Below are 25,214 nucleotides of genomic sequence, written 5' to 3'. Positions count from 1 at the left end.
GTGCGCCCGTCGTTCAGCCACCTCTGGGGACTCAAGTTTCAGAACCCGTTTTAACAGATGCTGTTTTGTCTTTGTTTTGCTGCTGGTGCTGCTTCTGTATGGATCTGGAGTTGTAAATGGCACACTACGATAAGTTAATTGGAATCGGTTTTGCATTCCCCCACCCTTCTGCCTCTTCCAGAGTGTTGTGATGGTGGTTTTTGACAATGAAAAAGTCCCGATGGAGCAGCTGAAGTTCTGGAAGCACTGGCACTCTCGCCAACCTACAGCCAAGCAGAGAGTCATCGATGTTGGTACGGAATTATTATTTATTACTTATTTAACATATTTTTATACCGCCCAAAACTTACGTCTCTGGGCGGTTTACAACAAGATTAAAGAGGAAAACATTAATTAAAAACAAAAACAAAAAATTTAGAAGCAAGAAATTTAAAACACAATTTAAAATTTTAAAACAATATTCTAAAAACAACATTAAAACCATCAAAACAAAACAAAACGGAAGACACTGAAGAGGAATGAAGAGGAGAAACTGAAGAGGAATGAAGACACTTTGGTTGGGGATTTCTTTTCTAGAAGAGAAAGGAAATGGAAACAAAGGAAGCTGCCTTAAACCAAGTTAGACCAGTGATCCATCTAACTCGGTATTCTCTACACTGACTGGCAGTGGCTCTTCGGGACGTTTTCCACACCTGGCTTTTAGCCCATATCTCCTCCTCAATGGGGTCTGTGTGTGTTCACATTTTGGCCAGATTTACCTCAAAGTCCCTGCGGGCTATCGGGGAGCACTTCACACACGATTTGGGTTTTTCACTGTAGCCCAAATTTATATTCGGGGTTAAAAAAAATCCACTTTTTGTGTCGGGTTTTTTGGGTGCAGCTTCGAACTCTCATAAAAGCCTGACAATAAACCCGTGGTCAAGCCTGCTGTTTGGGAAAGCTCCAAGGTTTCAGGCCGGAGTCTTCCCCAGTTTCAGCTGGGACTTTTACACCCAGCAGGCTTTACCGCGGGTTTACGGGGAGGCTTTATTGAGAACTCGAAGTTGTCCCAAAATACTAACACCAATAGTGGATTTTTTTTACCCCAGAAATAAATCGGGCTGCACTCGAATGCACAGTGAAAACCCCGAATTGTGTGTGAACTGTTCCCCGATAACTCACAGGGACTTTGGGGTAAATCTGGCCGATATGTGTGAACGCACCCCCTCCATTCTGAAGGAGATGCAGATGTGAGTTAAAGGGCTGTAAAAGCCCCATGTGAAAAACTTCCTGGAGAAGCTGCCAAGGCCTGGACCAGGGACCTTCTGTGTGGAATGCAGATGCTCTTCCACCAAGCTGGGGCCCCATCCCCTAAGGGGAATATCTTATAGTGCTTGCATGTAGTCATCCATCCAAATGGAAACCAAGACATACCCTTGCTCCCACAAGACTTGGAGGCAATGGTCAACCCCCTCCTGTATTCTACCAAAGAGAAGCACAGGGCTCTGTGTGCGCCAGGAGTCGAAATCGACTGGACAGCACACTTTACCACAAGACTAGCTTGTCTCCTGTGAACTCCCCTTCTTCAAGGTGGTCGATCTAGAAGTGGAGCCCTCACTGGCACTTCTGGTATGAAACTGAACTGGCTGCCTATCTCACTTTCACGGCAAGGTGTATAGGGCTTTCACCAGAGAGGTGTTAGGGATGGAGTGCTGCCATTCTCTTTCTCTGCTAATTTACTTGTTTATCAAATTTGTACACCACCCCAAACTTTTGTCTCCAGGCAAAATGTAGGGTTTCCACTCCTCCGTTGACAGCAGCCCTCTGCGCCCCCTGGGAGCCCCCGGGAGTGGCACCCCATGAGGCAAGAGGAACTGCCACCAGAAGGAGCAGGGTGGGTGGGACAGCAACACACACACACACACACACACACACACACGCCAGGGGCGTAGCAAGGTTGGAGTGGGCCCAGAGACAAGATTTTAAAATGGGGCCTTCTGTCACTGAAGCTCAGCTCATGAAGTAAAGAAATCTTAAATGAGGCTGAATAGTGGTAACAAAAAGCAGAGTCAAACTTATATAGATAGATAGATAAGTTTATTTGGTCATAGACCAGCAAACATTTACAATAAACCAGTACGTATTTTACAAATAATATAACAAAACCTGGCCATAACATAGATAATATCAGTGTCCACAGCAGTTAAAAGATAATTTAAATCAAATTCATCAGACCGGCCAGGCAAATTAACATAGGAGATATAAGTCTTACATCAATTTCGGAGGAGGAATACAACTGAAGGAAGCCCGGGCGGGTGCGTGGCTGGGGGAGTCAGTCATGTGACTTGCCTCTGGGGGGGTCCCCCCAAGGCAGTGGGCCCCCAGACAACTGTCTCCCCTTGCCCTGTTATAGTTACGCCCCTGAAACACGCACACACAGGCTCTTCTAGATCCAAGCTTAGACTCCGGAGAGTATAAGTGTATTTACCCTGGGGGGTGGCTTATCTTTATAATGGGGGTTACTTAATTAAAAGAATATGATTTAGCAACCCAGGTAATCATGTGTTTTGTGCCTTCCAGCTGACTGTAAAGAGAACTTTAATACTGTGCAGCATATTGAGGAAGTGGCTTACAATGCCTTGTCCTTCGTCTGGAACATTGCTGAAGAAGCAAAGGTAGGACCGGAGCCATGCAAAGAGGGCGACCCTGGAGCCTATTCATACTACAGACTTCTCTCCACCTTACGCCAGGCAGGATCACAACATTTTTAGCTGGGAGAGAGGTGGGCAGCTGGGGAGGGAGGGAGGCTGGCTGGTGGCAGCAACAGCAGAGGAGCCCCCAAAAACCTAGCTGTAGGCAGTAGCGGCTCATGTTAACGAGCCATTGGGGTGCCCAAGGAGGCAGCTTGGGTTGCTCCTCTCTCTCTCCTGCCCCGCCCAAGAACCGTGCTGCCTGCAGGCTGGCCATCCATCAGGTAGAGCTGCACGGTCAACCGTGTGCTTAACTGTGTGGGCTTTTACCTGATGAATGGCCAGCCTGCATGCAGCAGAGCTCTGAGGTGGGAGAGAGAAGACTTCCTTGGTGCCCCCCACCCACCCCTGGCTCGTTAGGACAAGCCACTATTGGCCGCGAGGCACTGCCCACTTTGCTACTGGAACAAATACCTGCCTAGATTGAAAATAAGCCTCAGCCAGGTTGCAGCAGAGTTATGTTGCATGGAAAAGACTGGTCTGAAGGGGAAAGAGGGAGAGGTGGGAAATGATGGAGGGGTTTAGTAACACTTAAGAACATAAGAACAGCCCTGCTGGATCAGGCCCAAGGAGGCCCATCTGGTCCAGCATCCTGTTTCACACAGTGGCCCACCAGATGCCACTGGAAGCCACAGGCAGGAGTTGAGGGCATGCCCTCCCTCCTGCAGTTACTCCCCTACAACTGGTACTCAGAGGCATCCTGCCTTTGAGGCTGGAGGTGGCCCACAGCCCTCCGACTGGTAGCCATGGATAGACCTCTCCTCCAAGAAGTGATCCAAACCCCTCTTCGAGCCCTCCAGGTTGTTGGCTGTCACCACCTTGTGGCAGAGAATTCCACAAGTGGATTATGCGTTGTGTGAAAAAGTACTTCCGTTTGTTGGTCCTAGATTTCCTGGCAATCAATTTCATGGGATGATAGTTTGGTTCTGGGATCTTAGTGGAGCGTCTCTCTTCTTTTTGTAACCAACCCTCTTCAAGGCAACTTTGTCCATCCCACTCCCTACTCACAGAAATATTCCAGGCATTCAGCTAGTGCTTTCAGGCACCTGGGTGAGATGTCATTTACCAGAAATGTTTTTCCTCCTCCTGCCCTGGGGCTATTGACCACGCAGATTGCAGAGATGCAAAAGGCCTCAGTGCTGGTGCTGCTGGGCCTTCTCCAGCACCTTCTCCCTGTCTTGCCCAGCCTGCCTCTAAACTCTGAGCAGGACTTGTTTTCTTGTTGCTATGCCAGATTTGGCTGTGTGTAAAAGATCCTGCTTTCCCCTCCCCATCTTTTCCAAACAAGGGTTTAAGCCCACTCGGAGATGGATATCCATCGCTGCATCTTAACTGCTTCTTGATCAACTTTTTAAAAAATGCTCTCAGTGCTTGTTCTGTACATTGGACTTGCCAGCAACTATAGCCCTATTCAGACACTAAGCTTGTTCTCACTTCACGACCAGATTTGGGGGAGGAGGTAGGATGCTTGAGGGAAGGCAGAAACCTACCTTCTCACTCCCACATCCCAACCCGAGCTCTGCCACCTGTGTGCCCACATGATCAATGCTGAGGCCAGCATGGTGTAGTGGTTAGAGTGCTGGACTAGGACTGGAGAGACCTGAGTTCAAATCCCCATTCAGCCATGATACTTTCTGGGTGACTCTGGCCAGTCACTAAGCTACTTCACAGGGTTGTTGTGAGGAGAAACTTAAGTATGTAGTACTTAAGCTCTGGGCTCCTTGGAGGAAGAGCGGGATATAAAATGTGTAAAACAAAACAAACAGCAAGCTGGGCAGCGATCGGGAGGCAGGGGGAAGGAAGCCAGGCTGCCAGGTATCCCACAATGCACCGTGTGAGCAGCTGGGAATGCTCAGTGCTGCTGGACCACTCATTCTCCCAGACTCTCTGACCAAGATGGCTGCTGGCAACTCGATGACCCACTACATATCAGTATTTAGACACGCATGCCATCCTACAACCAGCCCTATCTGGGTTATTTTTGCCCGACCTGACTAGGGCTGGTTGTGTGAACGACCTTACTATGTTGTACCGATGTCTGTACACAGGTAAATGTGTTTGTGTGAATGACTGTACCTGTGTATAGGTCCCTCATAAGCCTGATACAGATAGGAAGTGTACTGTTGTTCCTGTGCTCAACATAACATTTGAATGACTGTACCTGTGTGCAGTTCTTTACCTGTGTACACTGTACACTCATATGAATGTTCAACATAATGTCTGAATGGCGCTTATCTCTTCTGCTGAGATCATTGGTTAATTTAAGAGCATTGACATGTGGGGGCATTAAAGCACAATTAGTTTATGGCTCACCATACAGAGTTTAAACACAGAGGTGCAATCCTAGAAGCCTCAATCAGGAAAGGATGTTTCCATGTTTCACAGGGAGACTCAACCATGTGCCTCTCACTGCTGATAGTACTTCCAGGATTTGTGGTCCCACCATCCCACCACCACCACCACCACCATTTTAAGCTCTGGGTTCTTTTTACACCCAAGTTTTAAAAACTTAAAATACTAGTTGACTCCTAGTCCTGGGGAGTTCACACGTCTCCTGTCCTTGGTTAATGCGGAAATAGTTTTCAGACTAGTGCTGCAAAACCCAGCTTTAGCTAAGAGGGTAGAAATCTACAAACTTCTTAGTAGGGGGAAATCTCTTGCAGAACCTGCTGCTCAGAGCCACACCCCTCTTCCTTTAACTATATCCATTTAACACCACTGTGCTGCCTTTAAAACCAACCAACCATGAAGCAACATCTGTATAATGAATGCAAATGCCTCTGAGTATGTGCAGACTCTATTCATCACTAAGCAATTGCAGCCTGCCTCCATAAGGTTGGAATGGCCCTGACGTCTTGGGCAGGGGGCCCCAACCTTGGGTCCCAGATGTTGTTGGACTACAACACTCATCCTCTCTAGCAACATTGTAGCTGAGGATGATGGATGCTGTAGTCCAACGTGTGGGAACTCAACAGATCGAGAAACACTATTCTAGGGCTGCCTTCTGGAACCCTGGCACCTCTCTCTCTTCTAGCAACTGAACACTGGAGCCATTTCCCTTGGTGATCATACCTGATCACTTCCATTGCTGTGCCCAGGTGCTTCTGCATCAGCAAAGCCAGTACCAGATGCTCTTTTGAGTAATGGGATACAAGAATCTTCCTTCTACCAAGTCAGACCATTGGTCTATCTAGCTCAGTATTGTCTACCCAGACTGGCAGCGGGTTCTCCAAGGTTGCAGGCAGGAGTCTCTCTCAGCCCCACCTGGAGATGCTGCCAGGGTGGGAACTTGAAGGTTTCTGCTTTTCCCAGAGCGGCTGCATCTCCTGAGGGGAATATCTTACAGTGCTCACATGAGGTCTCCCATTCAAATGCAACCAAGGTGGACCCTGCTTAGCTAAGGGGACAAGTTATGCTTGCTACCTCAAGACCAGCTCTCCTCTTGCCTCTGCAGACTGGCAGTGGCTTCTGAAAGGTCGTAGGCAGAAGTCTCTCTCAGCCCTATCTGAATCTGAAGATACCAGGGAGGGAGCTTGGGAGCTTCTGTATGCAAGCATGCAGGTGCTCTTCCACTAAGCTATGGCCCTATCCCCTAAGGGGAATATCTTACAGTGCTCATATGTGGTCTCCCATTCAAAGGTAAACCAGGGTAGACCCTGCTTAGCAAGGGGATAATTCTTGCTTGCTTCCACAAGACCAGCTCTCCTCTCATAGACCAGCTCCAGAATTCTGGAGGCTCATAATGACACTAACTTGATGGGCTTGAAGAATTCAGGATATCTTTCAGAGCAGTGCTAAGATTGCCACTAATTCATGACACCATTTCTTCTTTCCCGCAGGTGTTCATTGGAGTGAATTGCTTAAGCACAGATTTCTCCTCCCAGAAAGGTGTGAAAGGTGTCCCTTTGAATCTCCAGGTAGACACTTACGACTACAGCACTGGAACAAACCGGCTGGTCCACAGAGCCATCTGCCAGATCAAAATATTTTGCGATAAGGTAGAGTAAAGACCTTTGGCAAGTTTTCTGTGCAGGGAAGACTTTCAAAAGGCTCAGAGCTGGGTGGGCAGGGCAGAGTTCACCACTGAAATGTCCTAAACATAGATGTTGGTTTTTTAAGAGAAACTTTGCAAAAGCTCAACTTCTTAGATGAAAAGCTTGGCCCCACAAAGACCAAATAAGCCAAATAAGTGATTGTGTGGAAGCAAGGTAGGTTTTCCTCCTAACTTGCTTCCACATAATCACTTCTACCCAGGTTTTCCTCTAACCTTGCTTCCACACAACCGAAAATTGGGAGCACACACAGCTCCCAAACCCGGGGAGAACACAGTTTTGGATTGTATGAATGACATCTACACGTCCATTCATGGAGTAGCTCTTGGTGCCAATTTTGGCAGGGATTACCCTGTTAAAAAAATTGCCCACCTTTTTTGGCAGGGATAACTATACTACATGGTTAGAACAATGTGAGCATCGTACCATGTACTGAGCCCTTTCTCACGTTTCGTGAGAACGGGCTTGAAAGGGGCAGGGGAGGAATCTTCAAAAAGCTTACCTCCCTCTCAGACGATCTCTGTTGCTTTGCTTGGCAGGCAGATTGCCCGCCCAGACGATTGCTAGCAGCAGTCATGTAGGGGAAGGTCGATAGACTCCTGCTTTCCCCCCAGCCCCAGCGGAATTGGGCTTGTTAATGACCTTCATGCGTATTGGATAATTATATGAGCCAAATTGCAAGACTCTCCCGCATTCTGGAGTGACCAGTCAATGGAACTCAGGCTTGGCATGGGGGCTACCTTGTTTCTTAAAATCTCCCAGGACCTCACAAGAATTGCAATATGTCTGTGCAGAATCTCCCAAGGGCACCTGAAATACACCGGCTACTCTTCTGCATGTATCCTGCTGCCTGCCGCAGTGGCAGGCATTTTGATAACCACGAATAATGTGACTATCCAACAAACAGATGTGTAACGGATCTCTTTAATTTCCCTTTCAGGGAGCAGAGAGGAAAATGAGGGACGATGAGCGCAAGCAGTTCAGGAGGAAAGGGAAATGCCTGGATGCCCATCACAATGGTGAGTCTGAGGCTTGGGGAAGTTGGTGTGGATGGTTCATAGAGCCTGGGCAGGTTCACAGAAGGCAAAGCTGGGGAGGAGGAGCGTCCAGCCAGGCTCCAAGCCTTGTGTGCATTCCCGAGAAATAATTATGTCGGCAAAAATCGAGGGGGGGGGAATCAAATGATTTGATTTGATTTATTATATTTTTATCCCACATAGCAATAGCAATAGCACTTACATTTATATACCGCTCTATAGCCGGAGCTCTCTAAGCAGTTTACAATGATTTAGCATATTGCCCCCAACATTCTGGGTACTCATTTTACCGACCTCGGAAGGATGGAAGGCTGAGTCAACCTTGAGCCCCTGGTCAGGATCGAACTTGTAACCTTCTGGTTACAGGGCGGCAGTTTTACCACTGCGCCACCAGGAGCCACATGATATGTACAACTCTAGGCAGTGTACAAAAAGGGAAGAGAGCTGGTCTTGTGGTAGCAAGCATGATTTGTCTCCTTAGCTAAGCAGGGTCCACTATGGTTGTGTATGAATGGGAGACTTAATGTGCATGCACTGTAAGATATTTTCCTTAGGGGATGGAGCCTCTCTAGGAAGAGCATCTGAAGGTTCCAAGTCCCCTTCCTGGCAGCATCTCCAAGATAGGGCAGAGAGAGACTCCTGCCTGCAACCTTGGAGAAGCTGCTGCCAGTCTGAGTAGACAGATGGATGAATGGTCAACAGATGGATCAATGGTCTGACTCAGTATATGGCAGCTTCCCATGTTCCTAAAATTTAAAACAATACAAAAAAGTAAAAACAGATTAAAATTCCACAAGACACAATAAAAACAATCTCATGAAACAAGTTATTAAAGCAAATTATTAAAATTAATTCCAGTTAAAAGCCTGTGAGAACATGTGAGTCTTGAGGGTGTGTCTTCCTGAAAACAAACAGAGAAGGAGATGCTCTTGTTTCAACAGGGAGCATATTCCAAAGCCCCAGGGCAGCCACAGAGAAGGCCCCGTCCCCAGTCACCACCAGACAAGCCGATGGCAACCATAACCAGAGCTCTCCAGAAGATCGTAATAGGCGGCAGGGCTCATGACAGAGAAGGCACTCTCTTAAATATTGATAAAACATTTATCAAGGGTGGCAGTGGTCAAGCCAGTTTTTGTACCCAGTGCTGTATAGAAGGTGGAGGGAAAGTACATCCGGCATCCACCTACACAAATGGGACTAGCACACATCACTCCCTGCCCCCTACTGTTGGGATTATTTATACCCAAGATTCCCGGTTAGCCTTGCCTGACCAGAGCATAGCTATGGTGCTCAGGTTCATGTTCAGCTGTTTACCTACTGCTTAGAACATAGGAACATAGGAAGCTGCCATATACTGAGTCAGACCATTGGTCTATCTAGCTCAGTATTGTCTTCACAGACTGGCAGCGGCTTCTCCAAGGTTGCAGGCAGGAATCTCTCTCAGCCCTATCTTGGAGATGCTGCCAGGGAGGGAACTTGGAACCTTCAGATGCTCTTCCTAGAGAGGCTCCAAATATCTTACAGCGCTTGCACATTAAGTCTCCCATTCATATGCAACCAGGGCAGACCCTGCTTAGCTATGGGGACAAGCCATGCTTGCTACCACAAGACCATCTCTCCTCTCTAAAGGAGAAGAAGAAGCACACCCTCCAAGAAATAAAGTTAAATTTGTATTTGAGTTACACTTGGAATAGGTTAGAAAAGCTAATCTTAAAAGGTCTGTACACATTAAAGAGTTCAGTAAAGACCTCATCAGTCCAAGTAGTCTTTGGTCAAAGTCCAGCAACATAGACCAGGATTGAACCCAGACCATTTGGCCTGATGAAAAATTCGAAGATAGATCACAGGGGCGGGGCGGGGGGACTACAGCCAGAGCTTGAAGCTCAAAGCTAGGAAAATAAAGAAGTGGGGGGAATTCAGTTTTTGCCACACACATATAGCCATCACATCTAGCATTGCCAGGTACCGAGCGGCTGCGATAGCATTCGTCGGCAGGTGGTAGGCAGTGTCTCCTCTCAGCCTCAACCTGACCCTCAGTTGTGACTCAGGGCGGGCTCTACAATTGCTCACTCAATACTGATTCAATAGAAAGACTGACACTTCTCCCTTTTTCCTTTTCCTTTTTCTTTTTACTGCTCCTTTCTAGCCTTATAGACTGGCCGTTGTCCAGTTTTCTTACTTAGGCTTTTAGGTATTTCTGTCTTCTCGTGTCTCTTAATCTTTTTACATCCATTTTTATGCTCCCCTTTGTATGCCTTTTATGCACTTTTATGACTTTTATGACTCTTTAGGCTTTTATGCCCTCATGCTTCTGGTGCACTTGCTACTATTTTTAGTATTTTTAGTATTATTATGTACCTTAAGTACCATTCCATATATAAGCACTTTTTATCTACTCTCACTTCTAACATGTAATCACCCTTATACTTTATGCTGGTCTATGACCGTAATAAAGACTGGTTGGCTGGTTGGTTTTTGCCACACACGGCTGTTTCTTGGGAAGACACACGGCCTGGGTGGCCACTCCTCTACTCAGGTGGCAGTCATGAGAATCGGCCTGCTGCCTTTAGGGAAGGGTGTTTGGGGTCATGTGGTGCTGCACACAAGCCAGCAGGTAGGATGCTGTAGCTAGCAGAATAGAAGAGCTTTAGGACTCCTCTCTGCACAGTGAGCCTGCTTACCTCGGCCTCTCAGAAAGGCTTCTGTAGCAACAGTTGGTTGCTTTGTGGTTTCAAAGACGAGAAAAAGGATAATTGGTTACTGACTAGAAGACCAAGCGCACCTATTATTTATTTATTTATTTATTTATTCAATTTCTATACTGCCCTTCCGAAAAGGCTTAGGGTGGTTTACAATTAAAACAGAAGCCATTAAAACCAACAACAATTAAAACAGAAATATAAATATCAACACCAATTAACAATTAAAACATCTTTAAAAAACAATTAAACAATAAGAACAATTAAAACCCTGAAAGCCAGGTTAGAGCATTAAAACAATTAAAACTAATTAAAACCCTGGAAGGCCAGGCCAAACAGATAGGTTTTAAGGGATTGTTGTTTATTTACACAGACAGGTGTTATGGACTGGTTTGTTTTATCCAGACATCGAGTCCTTCCCAAGGACCTGGGATAGCTGAATTTTATTGTCAGTGTTGTTGCTGTTATTATAGATATTGTCACAGAATATAGGCTGTTCCCAGTAAAGTTGCTTTTTGTAATTGGCTGATGGTGATTTCTGTGACCCCTATGGTGTTGAGGTGCTCTTCAAGGTCTTTTGGAACTGCACCCAGGGCGCCAATTACCACTGGGATTATTTTGGTCTTTTTCTGCCACAGCCTTACAATTTCAATTTGTAGATCTTCTTCTTCTTCTTCTTCTTCTTCTTCTTCTTCTTCTTCTTCTTCTTCTTATTATTATTATTATTATTATTATTATTATTATTATTATTATTATTTTATTCAATTTCTATACTGCCCTTCCAAAAATGGCTCAGGGAGGTTTGCACAGAGGCAATTTGGGCGCCCAGATCGCACCTGCCATGAGGCCGAACCACCGATCTTTCAAAGTATTCTAGCCACCATGTGCGTGTCTGGGGGTGGGTGGGATGTGAGCCGAGCAGGCCTCCCCCTGTGGCAACAGAGCGGAGGTGGCCGCTGACCCTGATTGTCCGGCCCAGCAGCCCTTGAGAACTGTGAGGCATTCCAACGTGCGTGCCCAGTTGGAATAGATTCTGTAAAAACAAAGGATAAAGTGGCAAATGGACAGCAAGTTAAAATTAGCAGCTAAAACCAGTAATCAATGTCTAACTCAGGTGTTCTCGAACTTGATACCCCAGATGCTGCTGGACTACAATTCCCAGCCACCGGCTGAGGCCATTGTGGCTGGGGATGATGGGAGTTGTAGTCCCGCAACATCTGGGGACTCAGGTTTGAGAACACCTGGCCAAATTACCACTAAAAGTCCATGACAGCAAGACAGAGGTCACTTCATGCCTAAAGAATGACAGACCTGGAGCCAGGCACACCCAACTGGGGAGAGAACTTCCACCAAAAATTGAACGAACGAATGAATGAATAAATAAAAATGTTGTCTCCCTCTGATTCCCACCTGCCCATTTTGGAGAAGGACCTCTGGAAACCGTCTCAACTGACGAGCAGGTTCATATGGGAGAAAGGTCTTTGAGATACCTCTTCATTCTGGCTGGTTGAAGTGACCTCCCAGTACATGAGCGAGCTGTGGTGATCCGTACCGTCTGGGGGAACAAAGGCTCATTGTGATTGTTGACAAGGTCTACATCCGAAAGATGGAAAGCAGGTGAAAGCATTGCCATGCTTTCAGAGTGTTAGCATGCTTTTATTGCCCTGACCATCAGAGCTGCAGCAGACCAATTTGCCATGATGTTTTTAAAGCTTTTAAAAGTTTTAAAAACACAAAAACTGCTATAAAATTTTGTCAGTGTTGTCCGGGGAATGGAAATGAAAATTGGCAAGGATGTCCTCCAAGGACTACTCCATGGAGAGAGGACAAGCATTTGTTCACTGTTACCCTAAACCTAACCCTTTCCTCTATGCATAAATGAGTGCAATTTTTCCTTAATCCTTTGGGGTTGGGAGAAAGAAGGGGTAAAAATGGTGCAGCAGGGAAATGACTTGACTAGCAAGCCAGAGGTTGCCTGTTCGAATCCCCGCTGGTATGTTTCCTAACACCTATATGGAGCAGCAGTGATATAGGAAGATGCTGAAAGGCGTCATCTCATACTGCATGGCAGATGGCAATGGTCAACCCCTCCTGTATTCTACCAAAGACAACCACAGGGTTCTCTGGTTGCCAGGAGTCGACACCGACTCGACGGCACACTTTACCTTTACTTTAATAACACAGAACAAGCTCTAAGTGCTATCACCATTTTCCACCTCTAGGGGCACAGACATTGCCAAAAATTGTTATGAGCTTTCGCCCCCCAAGATGGTACATAGGAACGTAGGAAGCTGCCTTATACTGAGTCAGACCATTGGTCCACCTCGCTCAGTATTGTCTACACAAACTGGCAGCGGCTTCTCCAAGGTTGCAGGCAGGAATCTCTCTCAGCCATATCTTGGAGATGCTGCCAGGGAGGGAACTTGGAACCTACATGCTCTTCCCAGAGCACCCCCGTCCGCAAAGGGGGATATTTTACAGTGCTCACATGTTGTACTGATGATGGCTCAAATGTGTGCACCTGGCTCAGCGTGGACTATCCATCCTCTACTTTTCCCTGCGTGTGACTAGTCTTGCATTGCACCCCTGAGGACAGGGCTGGCGTCTTTATTTTGATCTGCATGTAGCACCTCACTTCTGTTGGAATTCTAGAAATGATTAATAAGCAGAATGAGGTATATGCTCTGATGCCCTATTCTTCTAGACTGTTTTTTCTACAAACACATTTGATGGCTCTTGTCTGTGAGTGAGACCTCACAGCTTGTAGAAACTCCCTTCCCACACCAACTCTTCAGGCCTGCTCTTTCTTAACTAGTAAGAATAATAAATAGTAAGAATAATAGTAATAATAATAAAAAAACCAACAACTGTTGGGGAGGGGGCGAACTGGTTGATCAGACTTTCCTGGTTACTGTTTCAATAGGTCTTCCTTTGCTTCTTCATTGTAAAAACGTGTGTGTATCTGGGAAGAGTTATACCAGGAGCTTTTTCACACAGGGCTTTTAGTTCGCATCTCCTCTGGAATGGAGGGTATACGTTCACATATTGGCCAGATTTATCCTGAAGTCCCTGCAAGTTATCGGGGAGCACTTCATCCACGATTTTGGACTTTTTATTGCATGTTAGAGTGTAGCCTGCTTTATATCCAGGTTAAAAAATTAAAAATCCACTTTTGGGTGTCCGTTTTAAAGGCAATGTCGAATTCACACAGTAAAGCCAGCTGTCTGAAAATGCTCCAGGTGTGCCCAACCTCAGCCCTCCAGCTTTGGACTACAACTCCCAGAATCCCCAGCCACAGTAGCCAAGAGTCAGGAATGATGGGAGTTGAACTCCAGCAATAGCTGCTGGGCTGAGGCGGGGCTGCCCTGGGTTATACCAATGTTCAAACTGTATTATGATTTTGTAAGTTCTGCATGACCTTTTCTGGACCAGGATGCTGGAGCGTATGCCTTAGATCCAGACTAGATGTAAGCGGGGGTAGTTATTTATTTATTTGTCAAATCTGTACACCGCCCCAAACTTTTGTCTCTGGGTGGTTAACAATAGATATCTGTGATTTACTCTCTGCTGGTGGAGTGCAGGGAGGACTGGGATCATGGCACTGGGGAAGGGGGCCTAGGCTTGCCATATTCAAGCTTCCCAAATCTGGTGGCCTAATCTGCATATTATGCAAATTATGCAACAACTAATTTGCATATTTATTTATTTGATTGATTTGTATGCTTTCCCCTCCTTCTCTGCCCTCCCATGTGATCGGATCCAGAGTAAAATCCGGGGAGCGCATTTGAAATCCAGGTGGATTTAGCAGCCAGGTGGAAGAACCAAAATCCGGGGGTAACCTTAAATTCCGGGGGACATGGCAACCCTAAGGGGGCCTAACATTCTTCCCCTTTATTGTTTCTTTGACTTAAATTTCCTCCCCAATGTGGCAGATGGGAAATGAGACTGGAGGAACCTGCATTACACCTGCCCTTCTCCCTGCCCCCCTTCAAAGATGAAAAGAGGTTTGCGGGGATTGGTTTAAGTTGGAGAAACCAGTATTGAGGAAAAGATCTACCCACCAACCACCCCACCCAAAGCCCCAATCCAGATGCATACTGGCCAGTATGTCCTTATTTTTCCATTCACCTGAATGGAGGAATCGGGACATGTTGGCAGGTATGCAGATCTTCCCTACATATGGCTGCTTTCAACCAAAGAAAAAACATATTGGAGATCTGACCACAGCTATCCCACTTACGGCTAGTTTTCACTTAGACCACAGCTATCCCACTTACGGCTGGGGTGAATATGCTCATTCACCCCAGCTCAGTGAAATGCGGATCAGCCTCTGCCTCTGCCTCTGAGCTCCTTGGCAAACCCATAGCAACCAACATGGTGAAAAAAGAAGTTTTCTTTTCTGCCTTCCAGGTCTGAAAAGCTGTTTGGTTTCAGGCTTCAGAGGCAATGAAATCACATACCTCAAGCCACAGGCTGACCTGGAAACTCACCCAATCTTGTTCATCCCAAACGTCCATTTTTCAAACCTCCAGAGGTGTGGAATGGTAAGTCCCTTCAGTGCCACCACCATATTTTCATATACCAGGCAAGGAAGCCTAGTTTATCTGGCAGCCTTAAGATTATGCGTCAGGTTATTTGAAGGAAAGTTGCAACCCTGAAGGAAGAGCAGAGGCGTATCTAGGGAAAATAGCACCTAGGGCAAGCACTGAAATTGTTCCACCTGTCCAAGCATCTGACACCCATCTTTAAGATAACTTTACCATAATATCAGCTCAAAAATACAAGTCAAGCTCGTTAATCTTTTAATATTTCAAAAACTATTTAGCAGTGGACATAGCCAGACCAAAAAATGCTCGAAAACTACACATTTCAGTATGCTGGGGCTCATGAAATACCCAAATACTATGTGGAGGTGTACTTGGAAAACTAAACAGAAGTGCCTGTCTAATTCTCTATTATGAATTGTAGCATCATTATTACATAAGTTTTAAAAATAAATGGAAAATTTGACTTTTCCCAGATACTAGGGCCTTGCAGAGGCCATTTGAGCATGCGTGGCGGCCATTTTGTTTTCGATGGCCATTAAAAAATTTTTTTTCATTTTAAAAAATGGCGCCCCCCTTCAAGTGGCGCCTGGGGCACGTGCCCTGCCTGCCCTACCATAGATACGCCCCTGAGGAAGAGGGTTTATAACAGAAGAGTGAAGGTATGGCGACATTCCATTTAAAACATTGCATTGCAAATTGTGGTTGGAGCAGCGTAAGATATAATGATAATTAGGTATAGGAAAGTGATATCCTGAAAGCGTTTCTACGCTATACCCTGAAACTGGATTAATACTTATTTTCCCTCCTCAGGGAGGCCTGGACAATATAGTGCTGGGCGGGTGATACAGATGACCTACAGAATATGTAGTGCACCCCCAGATTTGGAGAGGAGGACTGATCTTATGGTAGCAAGCATGAATTGTCCCCTTTGCTAGGCAGGGCCTGCCCTGGTTTGCATTTGAATGGGCGACACGTGAGCACTATTTGATGTAAGCCGATGGGGCCATAACTCAGTGGTAGATTGTCTGTTTGTATGCAGAAGGTTCCAGGATCAATCCCTGGCAGCATCTGAGGTATGGCTGGGAGAGACTCCTGCCTGAAACCTTGGAGAGCTGCTGCCAGTCAGTGTAGACAGCAATGAGCAAGATCGACCAATGGTCTGACTCAGTATAAGGCAGCTTTTTATGTTCTGAGGTACGATTCTCAGGATTTGGGGGAGAAGTTATGACAGTTAAAACAAATCTAAATTTGTTGATGTCCTGATTGAATGGCAGTGGGGCGGGAGGTGTACCCAAGAGGAAAAAGCAGTGGGGGGGGGATGAAAGTGGAAATTGAGAGTGCCTTATGAAAGTCTGAGGCTATTAGAGTTGAGAATAGGTGGGTGAAACTGAGAGGAGCTGCGACGTTCATGAATGTGGTGCTGTGGAATGTGGCACCACATTTCAGATTTCCATAGAGGCAGGGCAAGATTAAAAGATCCACTCATGGGTATATTCAAGACTAAAATGGCAGAAAATCAGGGCATACCAAGAGCACTTGTTGTGTTTTTAAAAACATTATAACAACTGCAGCAATGTTATCAGCACAATACCGGTCACATTTTTTTTAAGCAAAAGGATGTGGTTTGTGTTCCTGGAAAGGAACCCATTTAGTGGTTTATGACAATAAACACCGTTCTTAGTACCACTCTGTCTGAAAACAGACCACAGATATAGGGAATCCAATCATATGGGGTCTGAAATATGGGAGGGAGGGAACGTTTCCTGAAGAATCAGTGTTCCATATATCCCCCCAAAGTGGGACACTTTTTTCATGTTAAAATGCCTCCTTCTCAAACATGTCTTCCATCTTTTCAACAGGCGCTACCCACTGCTGGCCTTCCTCATGACCCGAGCAGGTACAACAAGGCACCTCTTGACACCTCTACCTGAAATATTTGTATGTCCTTAGACCAGCAACTGGCCCAGTTGCTGCTTCCCACGTGTATTTTACTTACACCCAAATTTTCCTTCTGGAATGCACGTCCATATACAGTACATAGGCTTCCAGTCCCAACACTGACTGGGCCAAGACCTACCTAGATTTGGCAAGGTAGCTATCTCAAGTGCCTTCAACCCATGCAGTGGCCACGATCCACTGGGAAGCCCTCCAGCGTGAGCCCCAGTGAAGCAAAACGAATTGGAGCTTTGCAAGCATGCTGTCACACAGCTGTATCCTGGGCGTTTTTCACAGAGGGCTTTTAGCTCGCATCTCCGGAACGGAGGTGTGCGTTCACATATCGGCCAGATTTACCCCAAAGTCCTTGCAAGCTATCGGGGAGCACTTCACACACGATTTGGGTTTTTCATTGCGTGTTAGTGTAGCCTGATTTATATCCAGGGTTTAGAAATCCACTTTTTGTGTTGGATTTGGAGGGCATCTTCAAACTGAGGAGTGGGTTGGGATTTCTAACAGAGAATTCTCAGCACTGTGGCTTGCCCTACAATGAGGCATGATGGCGGCTTAGGACTGGGTTACCTGGGTTACCCGGGTCGTGTCCTGTTCTAATTATGTCACCACACTGGTGCAGGCTGGCACCATCACATAACTAGACCACATCGCAGCCAGCCAATGGAGGCAGGCTGGCACAGGGGAACGAGGCTGGGGGGGTGAGCTATTGGCCACCCACAAAGAGCGGTGGCCCAGAGCGGTGGCCCCTTCTCCTTATATCTACATGCCTCAGATTTTAGCTGCTGTTAACATCGATCTGAGCAGTGGGACTCAATCCACTGGGAATTCCTCCTGCATATGCCCCATTGATATGAATAGGAGCGGTGGTGTTTTTAGGAATGGATCATTGCTCACCATGTGGGAACCTCTGTATGTTTCTGAATATTGGTGCCTGCTGTCATGGGATGTTCTGACCTTCCCTGTCTTCCTCGCTCAGGTTGCCGTTAAAGCGAAGCTGCCCTTCCTTCTCGGATGAATTCGACCCTTTAGCTTCAAAACAAGCAAAAGAAGAAGACCCTCAACGAGGTAATAGGGCTGTTAGAGGCTCCCTCACCAGTGCGCCAGGTTCTAGACAAGGGGAAGGCTGCATGTGGACTGACGAGGAATGAGAGAATAAACAGCAAGAGCTCACAGGGGAGAGGGCTCCAGAAGAGAGGGGTTGACTTAGGAACACAAGAAGCTGCCTTATACTGAGCTGGACCATCGGTCCATCTAGCCCAGTATTGTTTACACTGACTGGCAGCAGCTCTCCAAGGTTTCGGGCAAGAAACCTGCTAACAGAGCAGAGTCAGCTTTTTAAAGTGGTGTTTTTCTTTATTTAGCAAAGGGAGAGCAACAGGCCCTATCCATCCCCAGCACAGTATACCTCCAGAGGCTGTTGCTGGTGACTGTCTTATGTTTCTTTTTTAGATTGTGAGCCTTTGGGGGACAGGGAGCCATTTTACTGATTGGTTTGTATCTATGTACACCGCTGTGAGAAACTTTGTTGAAAAGCGATACACAAATATTTGCCATATTCGTATTTTCCAGCCCTACCTGGAGATGTTGCCAGGGATTGAACCAGGGACCTTCTGCATACAAAGAAGATGCTCTACCACCGAGCTACTATGGCCCTACACCCAAAGGTGGCATACATGGGTCTCCCATCCAGGCACTGGCCACACCAAGTTGTGCTTAGCTTTAGCATGGTGGCTATACTGTGTGCCCTTAGACCATGCTCTGGGTCCCAAAGGGATCGGCAAATATGGCTCCCCATGTATTGTTGGACTATCATTTCCAGCCCCAATTTGTGGCTGGAGATGGTGGAAGTGGTAGCCCAGCAACATCTGGGGACCCTGGATGGACGGTCCCTGACTTAAGGATTTTATCAGGGGACTTCTGAAGAAATGAGTGGGGCCAGGTAGAGCCCCCTGGAGCTTGCCGGGCCAACCAGAATAGAGAGGAAAGAGCTTGCGTGGCTGCCCTTTGGGGAGGACTCCCTTTTCATACCTGTGGCTGAGAACTCAACCCCCAGAGGTAACAGCACTCTCTCTTCTCTCTTTCAGTCTTGCTGTATGTGCGGAGGGAATCGGAGGAGGTTTTTGACGCTCTCATGCTGAAGACGCCAGACCTCAATGGTCTGAGGAGTGCTGTAAGTTTCCCTCCTCTCACTTCTGCTTCATATAATTTACAGGGCTACAGGGATCATGGCCTTGCCCAACCCCCAGGGAATTTCATCTAGTCCCTGACGGAGAGTTTGGTGTCGGGGTTAGCATATCAAACTAGGACTTAGGAGGCTTAGGCCCCAATCCCCATTCAGCCCTGACACACACTAGACCCGTTCGCACAGTTTGAATCTAGGTTTAAGTAACGGAAGAGGAGAGGCAATCGGACTTTCCATCATGCTCCCCCAAATGCCGTGTGCCAACAGCGTCGCACACAACGTGAGTGCATTTCTGCATATCAAAGACACTACAGTGGTTCACACAACCACGAGGGGTGGGCTGTGGGGAGGCAGGAGCCTACTTGCCTTGCCCCAGATGGCCAGAGCCCTATCAGGGCTCCCCTCCCGTGCATGCCCACGAGCGGCAAGGCGATCGCGATTGGGAGGGGGCCAGGCCACCAGATATCCCACAATGCACCTTGCAAGAAGCGTGGTGTGTTGTGAAGGCTGTGTGCTAGCTCCTCCCCCCGCCACTTCTATGATCAAGATGGGTGCTGGCAGTCCGGGACTAGCTGCCAGCAGCACAAGCACCCACACGACTGGGGAGTGAGGTAGGAGGCGGCTGCTTGTCGTCCTACCTAACTTTATGCCCGGGTTAAAAAGCAGAGCTACCCCAGGGAGGAGTGGTGAGATCAGGAGCGATCCTCAGACTTTTGCACCCAGCAGACTTTACTGCGAGTTTCCTGGGAGGCTTTACTGCGAACCCGAAGTTGTCCCAAAAAACCGATGCACATAGTGGTTTTTTTTTTAACCCCAGGGTAAATGCACTCTAAATACACTCGAACATGCAATGAAAAACCTGATTTGTGTGTGAACTGCTCCCCAATAACTCGCAGGGACTTGGGGGTAAATCTGGCCAATGTGTGAACGCACCCCCTCCATTCCGGAGAAGATGCAAGATAAAGGGCTTTAAGAGCCCCATGCGTAAAACTTCCTGGTGCTTCACACAACTGGCCCTACTTGGGGTAGCAGTGCCCTACCCAGGCCAGGCTGCTCATGTGAATGACCTTTCTGCTGGTTTGTTACTACCTTATTCCCCGGTCTAACCCTGGCCATTAAATGCCATTTCACTGCTCCCTGGAAGTTTTTCACACGTGGCTTTTAAAGCCCTTTAACTCACATCTCCTCTGGAATGGAGGGGGTGCCTTCACATATCGGCTAGATTTATCCCAAAGTCCCTACAAGTTATCAGAGAGCAGTTCACACACAATTCAGGTTTTTCACAGCACGTTAGAGTGTAGTCCGATTTATATCCGGGGTAAAAAAAATCCACTATTTATGTCATTTTGGGGGGACAACTTCAAATTCGCAGTAAAGCCTCCCAGTAAACTCACAGTAAAGCTTTTTGTGTGTAAAAGTCCTTGGTGAATGTACCTTTTATTATTACCACTTTCATATTTTCCTCTGCCAGACTGTTCCAGTTTCCAAGCCTGTATCTCTGGGGACAGTTTCTTCTCCTCCTCCTCCTTCTTCTCCTTCTAATTCTTCTTCTTCCCTTTCTCTGTTTGTTCTCCCCTCCTGCCAGACCTCACCCCATTTTCCTTGGGCTGGCTGGAATTTATTTATTTTTTTGCTTTCCCCCTTTCTCAATGTTTGATGAGCACACAACACTGAAGCATATTTCTGCGATGCCTATCAGTCCCTGATAACCCCGGCTCTTCTTTGCTGAGACTGGGAATAAAGCAAACAATCTCCCCAAACGATCTGGTAGTTGTTTTTACGGCCGCGCCTTTTCTGTTGGTGTGTTGATTCTGCACACTCTTAAAATGGAAAAGAACATACGGATTGTTGGAACAAAATGTTGGTTTCTGCCAAGGTTTGCCAACCTTGGGACTCCAGCTGGCTTTGGACTGCAGCTCCCATCACCCCAAGCGGCAATAAATTGCAGCAGGGGATTATGGGAGCTGTAGTCCAACATCTGGCGATCCGAGGTTGGGAGGGCCTGGTTTATCAAATCGCCTTCCTTCCACTCATCTATGCCACCAGTGATGTTCCAATGAAGATCACCAGGAAAGGGGCCCACTCCCTTGACAGGAGTGAATTGAGCTGGTCCCAAAGAAAGGCAGCTGGGATCATGAAATCTCATGGCTGAAAGGGATAGTCAAGTAATCTGGCCTAATGGCCGAATATCACTGCACAACAAGTCTAGTGTTAGACTGCACAGTCTAACCACTGCTAACTGTGAACTCTGTGAACTGTTTTTAATTGTTCTGTGAAAGTGTGTTAATGGCATTTGTTTTTATATTGTAACTTGCATTGTGTACCTAGAGAAGTATATATCAGGCAATGGTTGGATGGATAGATAACTGAGCAAAGAAGCACCTTTTAAAGTGGTGGTTCTCTTTACTGAGCAGGGTGAGAGCAACTGGCCCTATCCATCCCCAGCACAGCATCGCTCCAGTGGCTGTTGCTGGTGTCTACCTTGAGCAGGCCTGGATTAGAAAGAAGACCTCCAAAGTCCCTTCCAGCTAGGAGAACTTTAGAGATTCTCTGGACATCTGCCAGCTTCCCCACTGAAGTGAATGAGGAAGCCAGCCTCACTTCCATATATGCACCTTCTATTATTCTATGTGTTCTTTCTTTCTGCAAAAGTTTAGAAAGTATGCAACTCAATGGGCAAAGTTTCTCCCAACCTTGGTTCCCCGGATGTTCAACAACATCTCATCACAACTCCCATCATCCCCAGCCACAATGGCCTTTGTGGTCCAACAACATCTGGGGACACAAGGTTGGAGAGCTCTGTGCTAGAACATTGTGCACTGGGAAGTTCCTCCAATTCAGTTTAAGAGAGGAGAGCTGATCTTCTCATAGCAAGCATGACTTGTCCTTTTAGCTAAGCAGAGTCTACCCTGGTTACATTTGAATGGGAGACTACATGGCCTGCTAACTTGGCAAAGAAGCACCTTTTGGTGTGGTGATTCTCTTTATTGAGTGGGGGAGAGTAACTGGCCCTGTCCACCCCCAGCACAGTACCTCCAGTGACTGTTGTTGGTATATATCTTATGTTTCTTTTTAGATTGTAAGCCCTTTGCGGACAGGGTTCAATCTTATTTGTTTGTTATTTCTCTGTGTAAACTGCCCTGAGCCATTTTTGGAAGGGCGGTATAGAAACCAAATTGAGCACTGTAAGATATTCCCCTTGGGGGATGGAGCTGCTCTAGGAAGAGCATCTAGGTTCCAAGTTCCCTCCCTGGCAGCATCTTCAAGATCGGGCTGAGAGAGACTCCTGCCTGGTAGGGGTGTGCACAGAACCGCCAAATTGCGGTCCTGCACTGGGGTGGGGGGTGGCTTTAAGAGCGGGGGGAGGGTTTACTTACCCCTCCCGCCGCTTTCCCGCTCTGGCGCCGTAATTTCAGAAGTAATTGAGGCGGCAGGATACCTCCCTGCCGCCCCTTCCCCGCTGTCGCTATTAAAAACTCCCAGGAGTCTTTGTAACATGCGTACGCACAAAGTACAATGGCCTCCGGACCGGTCCGGGCCCATCCCTACTGCTTGCAACCTTGGAGAAGCCACTGCCAGTCTGTATAGACAGTGCTGAGCTAGGTAGACCAATGGTCTGACTCGGTATATGGCAGCTTCCTATATTCCTAACGGTATGGTGGGGTGTTGTTGGTTTTTTGTTTGTTTTTTGCTTGTTTGTTTGTTTTTTGCTTCTGTGCAAATCATTCTGAGAAAGCTTTTTCAATGTATAGTGATGCAGTTTTCTTTTTTACTCTCAGATTTCAGAAAAATACGGCCTGCCTGAAGAAAGCATCTATAAAGTCTACAAAAAATGCAAACGAGGGTAAGCTTTTAACGATTATTTTAGTCCACCCACATTTACTCTGTGTGATTTCTCCACCACCATATTCCTTGCCACATGCCGAAACATCTGACGTCCCATGCTGACTGCTGTTTACATGTAATAGTTATGTGCCGTAAAGCCACAACCCATTGGAGTGCCCCAGAAAGTGTCCCCAAGTGTCTAATGACAAGCGTCACTCCCTTCCCACATTACATGCTTAAACATGAGTGTAACCTGACAATCACATCAAATATGGACAAGTAGGCATCCTTCAACATCAGGGGGATGTGTGTGGTCCAAGGGCCAAGGCTGGTTTCCCCCGCACATTGCACATCCCTTTCATGCTTTTGCCACAGGGAAAGCTGCCAACAGCTGTGAAAATGACTAGGAGGACTTCTAGACAGCTATAAAGTGTGAGATCTGCGAAGCTTTTGTGCAAGTTTAAAGTGTGACCTTACTCCTGCTGGTCTTGTGGTAGCAAGCATGAATTGTTGTCTTTGCTAAACAGGGTCCACCCTGCTTCCCATTTGAATGGGAGACCACATGTGAGCACTGTGAGATATTCCCTTTAGGGGATGGGGCTGCTGTGGGAAGAGCATCTGCTTTGAATGCAGAAGGTTCCAAGTTCCCTCCCTGGCAGCATCTACAAATAGGGCTGAGAGAGATTCCTGCCTGCCACCTTGGAGAGTCGCTGCCAGTCTGTGTAGACAATACTGAGCTACATAGACCAATGGTCTGACTCAGTATATGGCAGCTTCCTATGTTCCATGCTGCTGCAGGCTTTTGCACTCCATCCTAGCACCATCTTACTCTCTGTGTACATGCTGAGCAGGACCCTTGTGCGATTTTCCCAGCGCCATCTGCTGGCAATCTCTTGTTTTCCAAGCAGAACCCATCCTTTCCCCCAGTCACGAGAAAAGAAGTAATGAAAAGGGGTGAGTTGTTCTCAGAATGCAAGAGCTGACCAGCAAGTGGAGCTGTGAAAATTGCACAAGACCCCAGCTTGGCGTGTGAACAGATGCCATCATATTAGGAAGCCATGTGAAAGCCTGGAGGAATGTCTGTACAGTGCGTAAGATTGTGCTTGGGACTTAGACAGAAGCTTTGCAAATCCCACTCTTTGGTGCTGTCTGGAAACCCCCTAGATCACTGAAGCTCCTTCTCTGTCTAACCTAACTCACAGGGTTGTAAACTGTTGTTCTGAGCTTCTTGGTGCAAAGGCAGTGAGCAGACACTTATGCCTATAGGAGGTAGTCTAAGCAAGGGCAGGGCAGCATCTGTTTTGGATATGGCGCATGTTTTTTTGCTTGTGATCATGGTCTGACTCATCACCATAACTGATTGTACACCAGATCAGAACCTGATTGTACACCAGATCAGAACTGCATAGAGTGCTATAGCTGGAACACTAGAAAAAGACAAAGTAAAGAAGATCTGTCTCCAGCTGAGAGATGCACAAAACCCTGAGATTGTGTTGGCCTCTCCAGTGGCGTAGGCACCATTGAATGAGAGCATGCAGTGCGCTCAGGATGTGAGTGCCCAAAGGCCGTACCTTCTGCCTCCCCTACCAGTGACCTCTTTAATCTTTTTCATTTATGTGTGGAATGAGTTCTTTTTTTATCTGGGCAGAGTATCAAGGCAGTGTATGCACACTTATATTCAGAGTGGGGCCTTCCTGATTCAGCCTGAACAGATTCTAAGATTAACTGAGTGGACATTTTTTTTAAAAATGTGGGTGTGCAGACACGCACACACCTTAGAAAGACCACTGCCCCCTACTCACCGCCCAAGAATTCACCGCCACCATTGCACCGCCAACACACCAGTGTGGTCCCAGTGAGAACAGGCAGCCCATTAAGTAGGCAGTTGGGATGAGCACATCCTGGCAGGCAGGCAGGCAGCAAGTGGTGAGTGGCAAGTGGGGTGGGCCATGAACAAAGAGGGGTCGGCAGCAAGCAAGGGGCCATGCTTCCGACTTTGCCCCCAGACCACCTCCGACTTTGCTATGACATTGGGCCTCTCGATAGTTAAGATCCAGAGTTTGTACAATTCTTCGTGTAGGTAGCAGATGGTCCAATGGAAAAGGGAATTAGCGAGGGCAGCATGTATGGAATCATCTGCGTGGTTTCGTGGATGTTCTGTTATCTCCCAAGGTAGTTGCCTGAGGTCACAAC

General features: G+C 47.0%; 1 protein-coding gene across 2 annotated transcripts in view; it reads left to right on the top strand.

Moving 5' to 3' along the window:
• Positions 1-25,214, top strand: part of GRHL3 (grainyhead like transcription factor 3) — a 133,994-nt gene that overhangs the window by 95,196 nt on the left and 13,584 nt on the right. For both annotated transcript variants that reach the window (XM_053268008.1, XM_053268007.1), the window contains exons 7-15: positions 182-293; positions 2,560-2,654; positions 6,569-6,727; positions 7,722-7,800; positions 14,928-15,061; positions 16,924-16,961; positions 17,991-18,079; positions 19,099-19,184; positions 22,976-23,040. In XM_053268008.1, the coding sequence (XP_053123983.1) occupies positions 182-293; positions 2,560-2,654; positions 6,569-6,727; positions 7,722-7,800; positions 14,928-15,061; positions 16,924-16,961; positions 17,991-18,079; positions 19,099-19,184; positions 22,976-23,040 (857 nt within the window). The remainder of the gene's footprint in view (positions 1-181; positions 294-2,559; positions 2,655-6,568; positions 6,728-7,721; positions 7,801-14,927; positions 15,062-16,923; positions 16,962-17,990; positions 18,080-19,098; positions 19,185-22,975; positions 23,041-25,214) is intronic.

The sequence above is a fragment of the Hemicordylus capensis genome, chromosome 7 (genome assembly GCF_027244095.1).
Source record: "Hemicordylus capensis ecotype Gifberg chromosome 7, rHemCap1.1.pri, whole genome shotgun sequence".
NCBI classification, from domain to species: domain Eukaryota; kingdom Metazoa; phylum Chordata; class Lepidosauria; order Squamata; family Cordylidae; genus Hemicordylus; species Hemicordylus capensis.
Note: the sequence above shows the minus strand (reverse complement) of the source record. Positions and strands in the feature narration are given on the sequence as shown.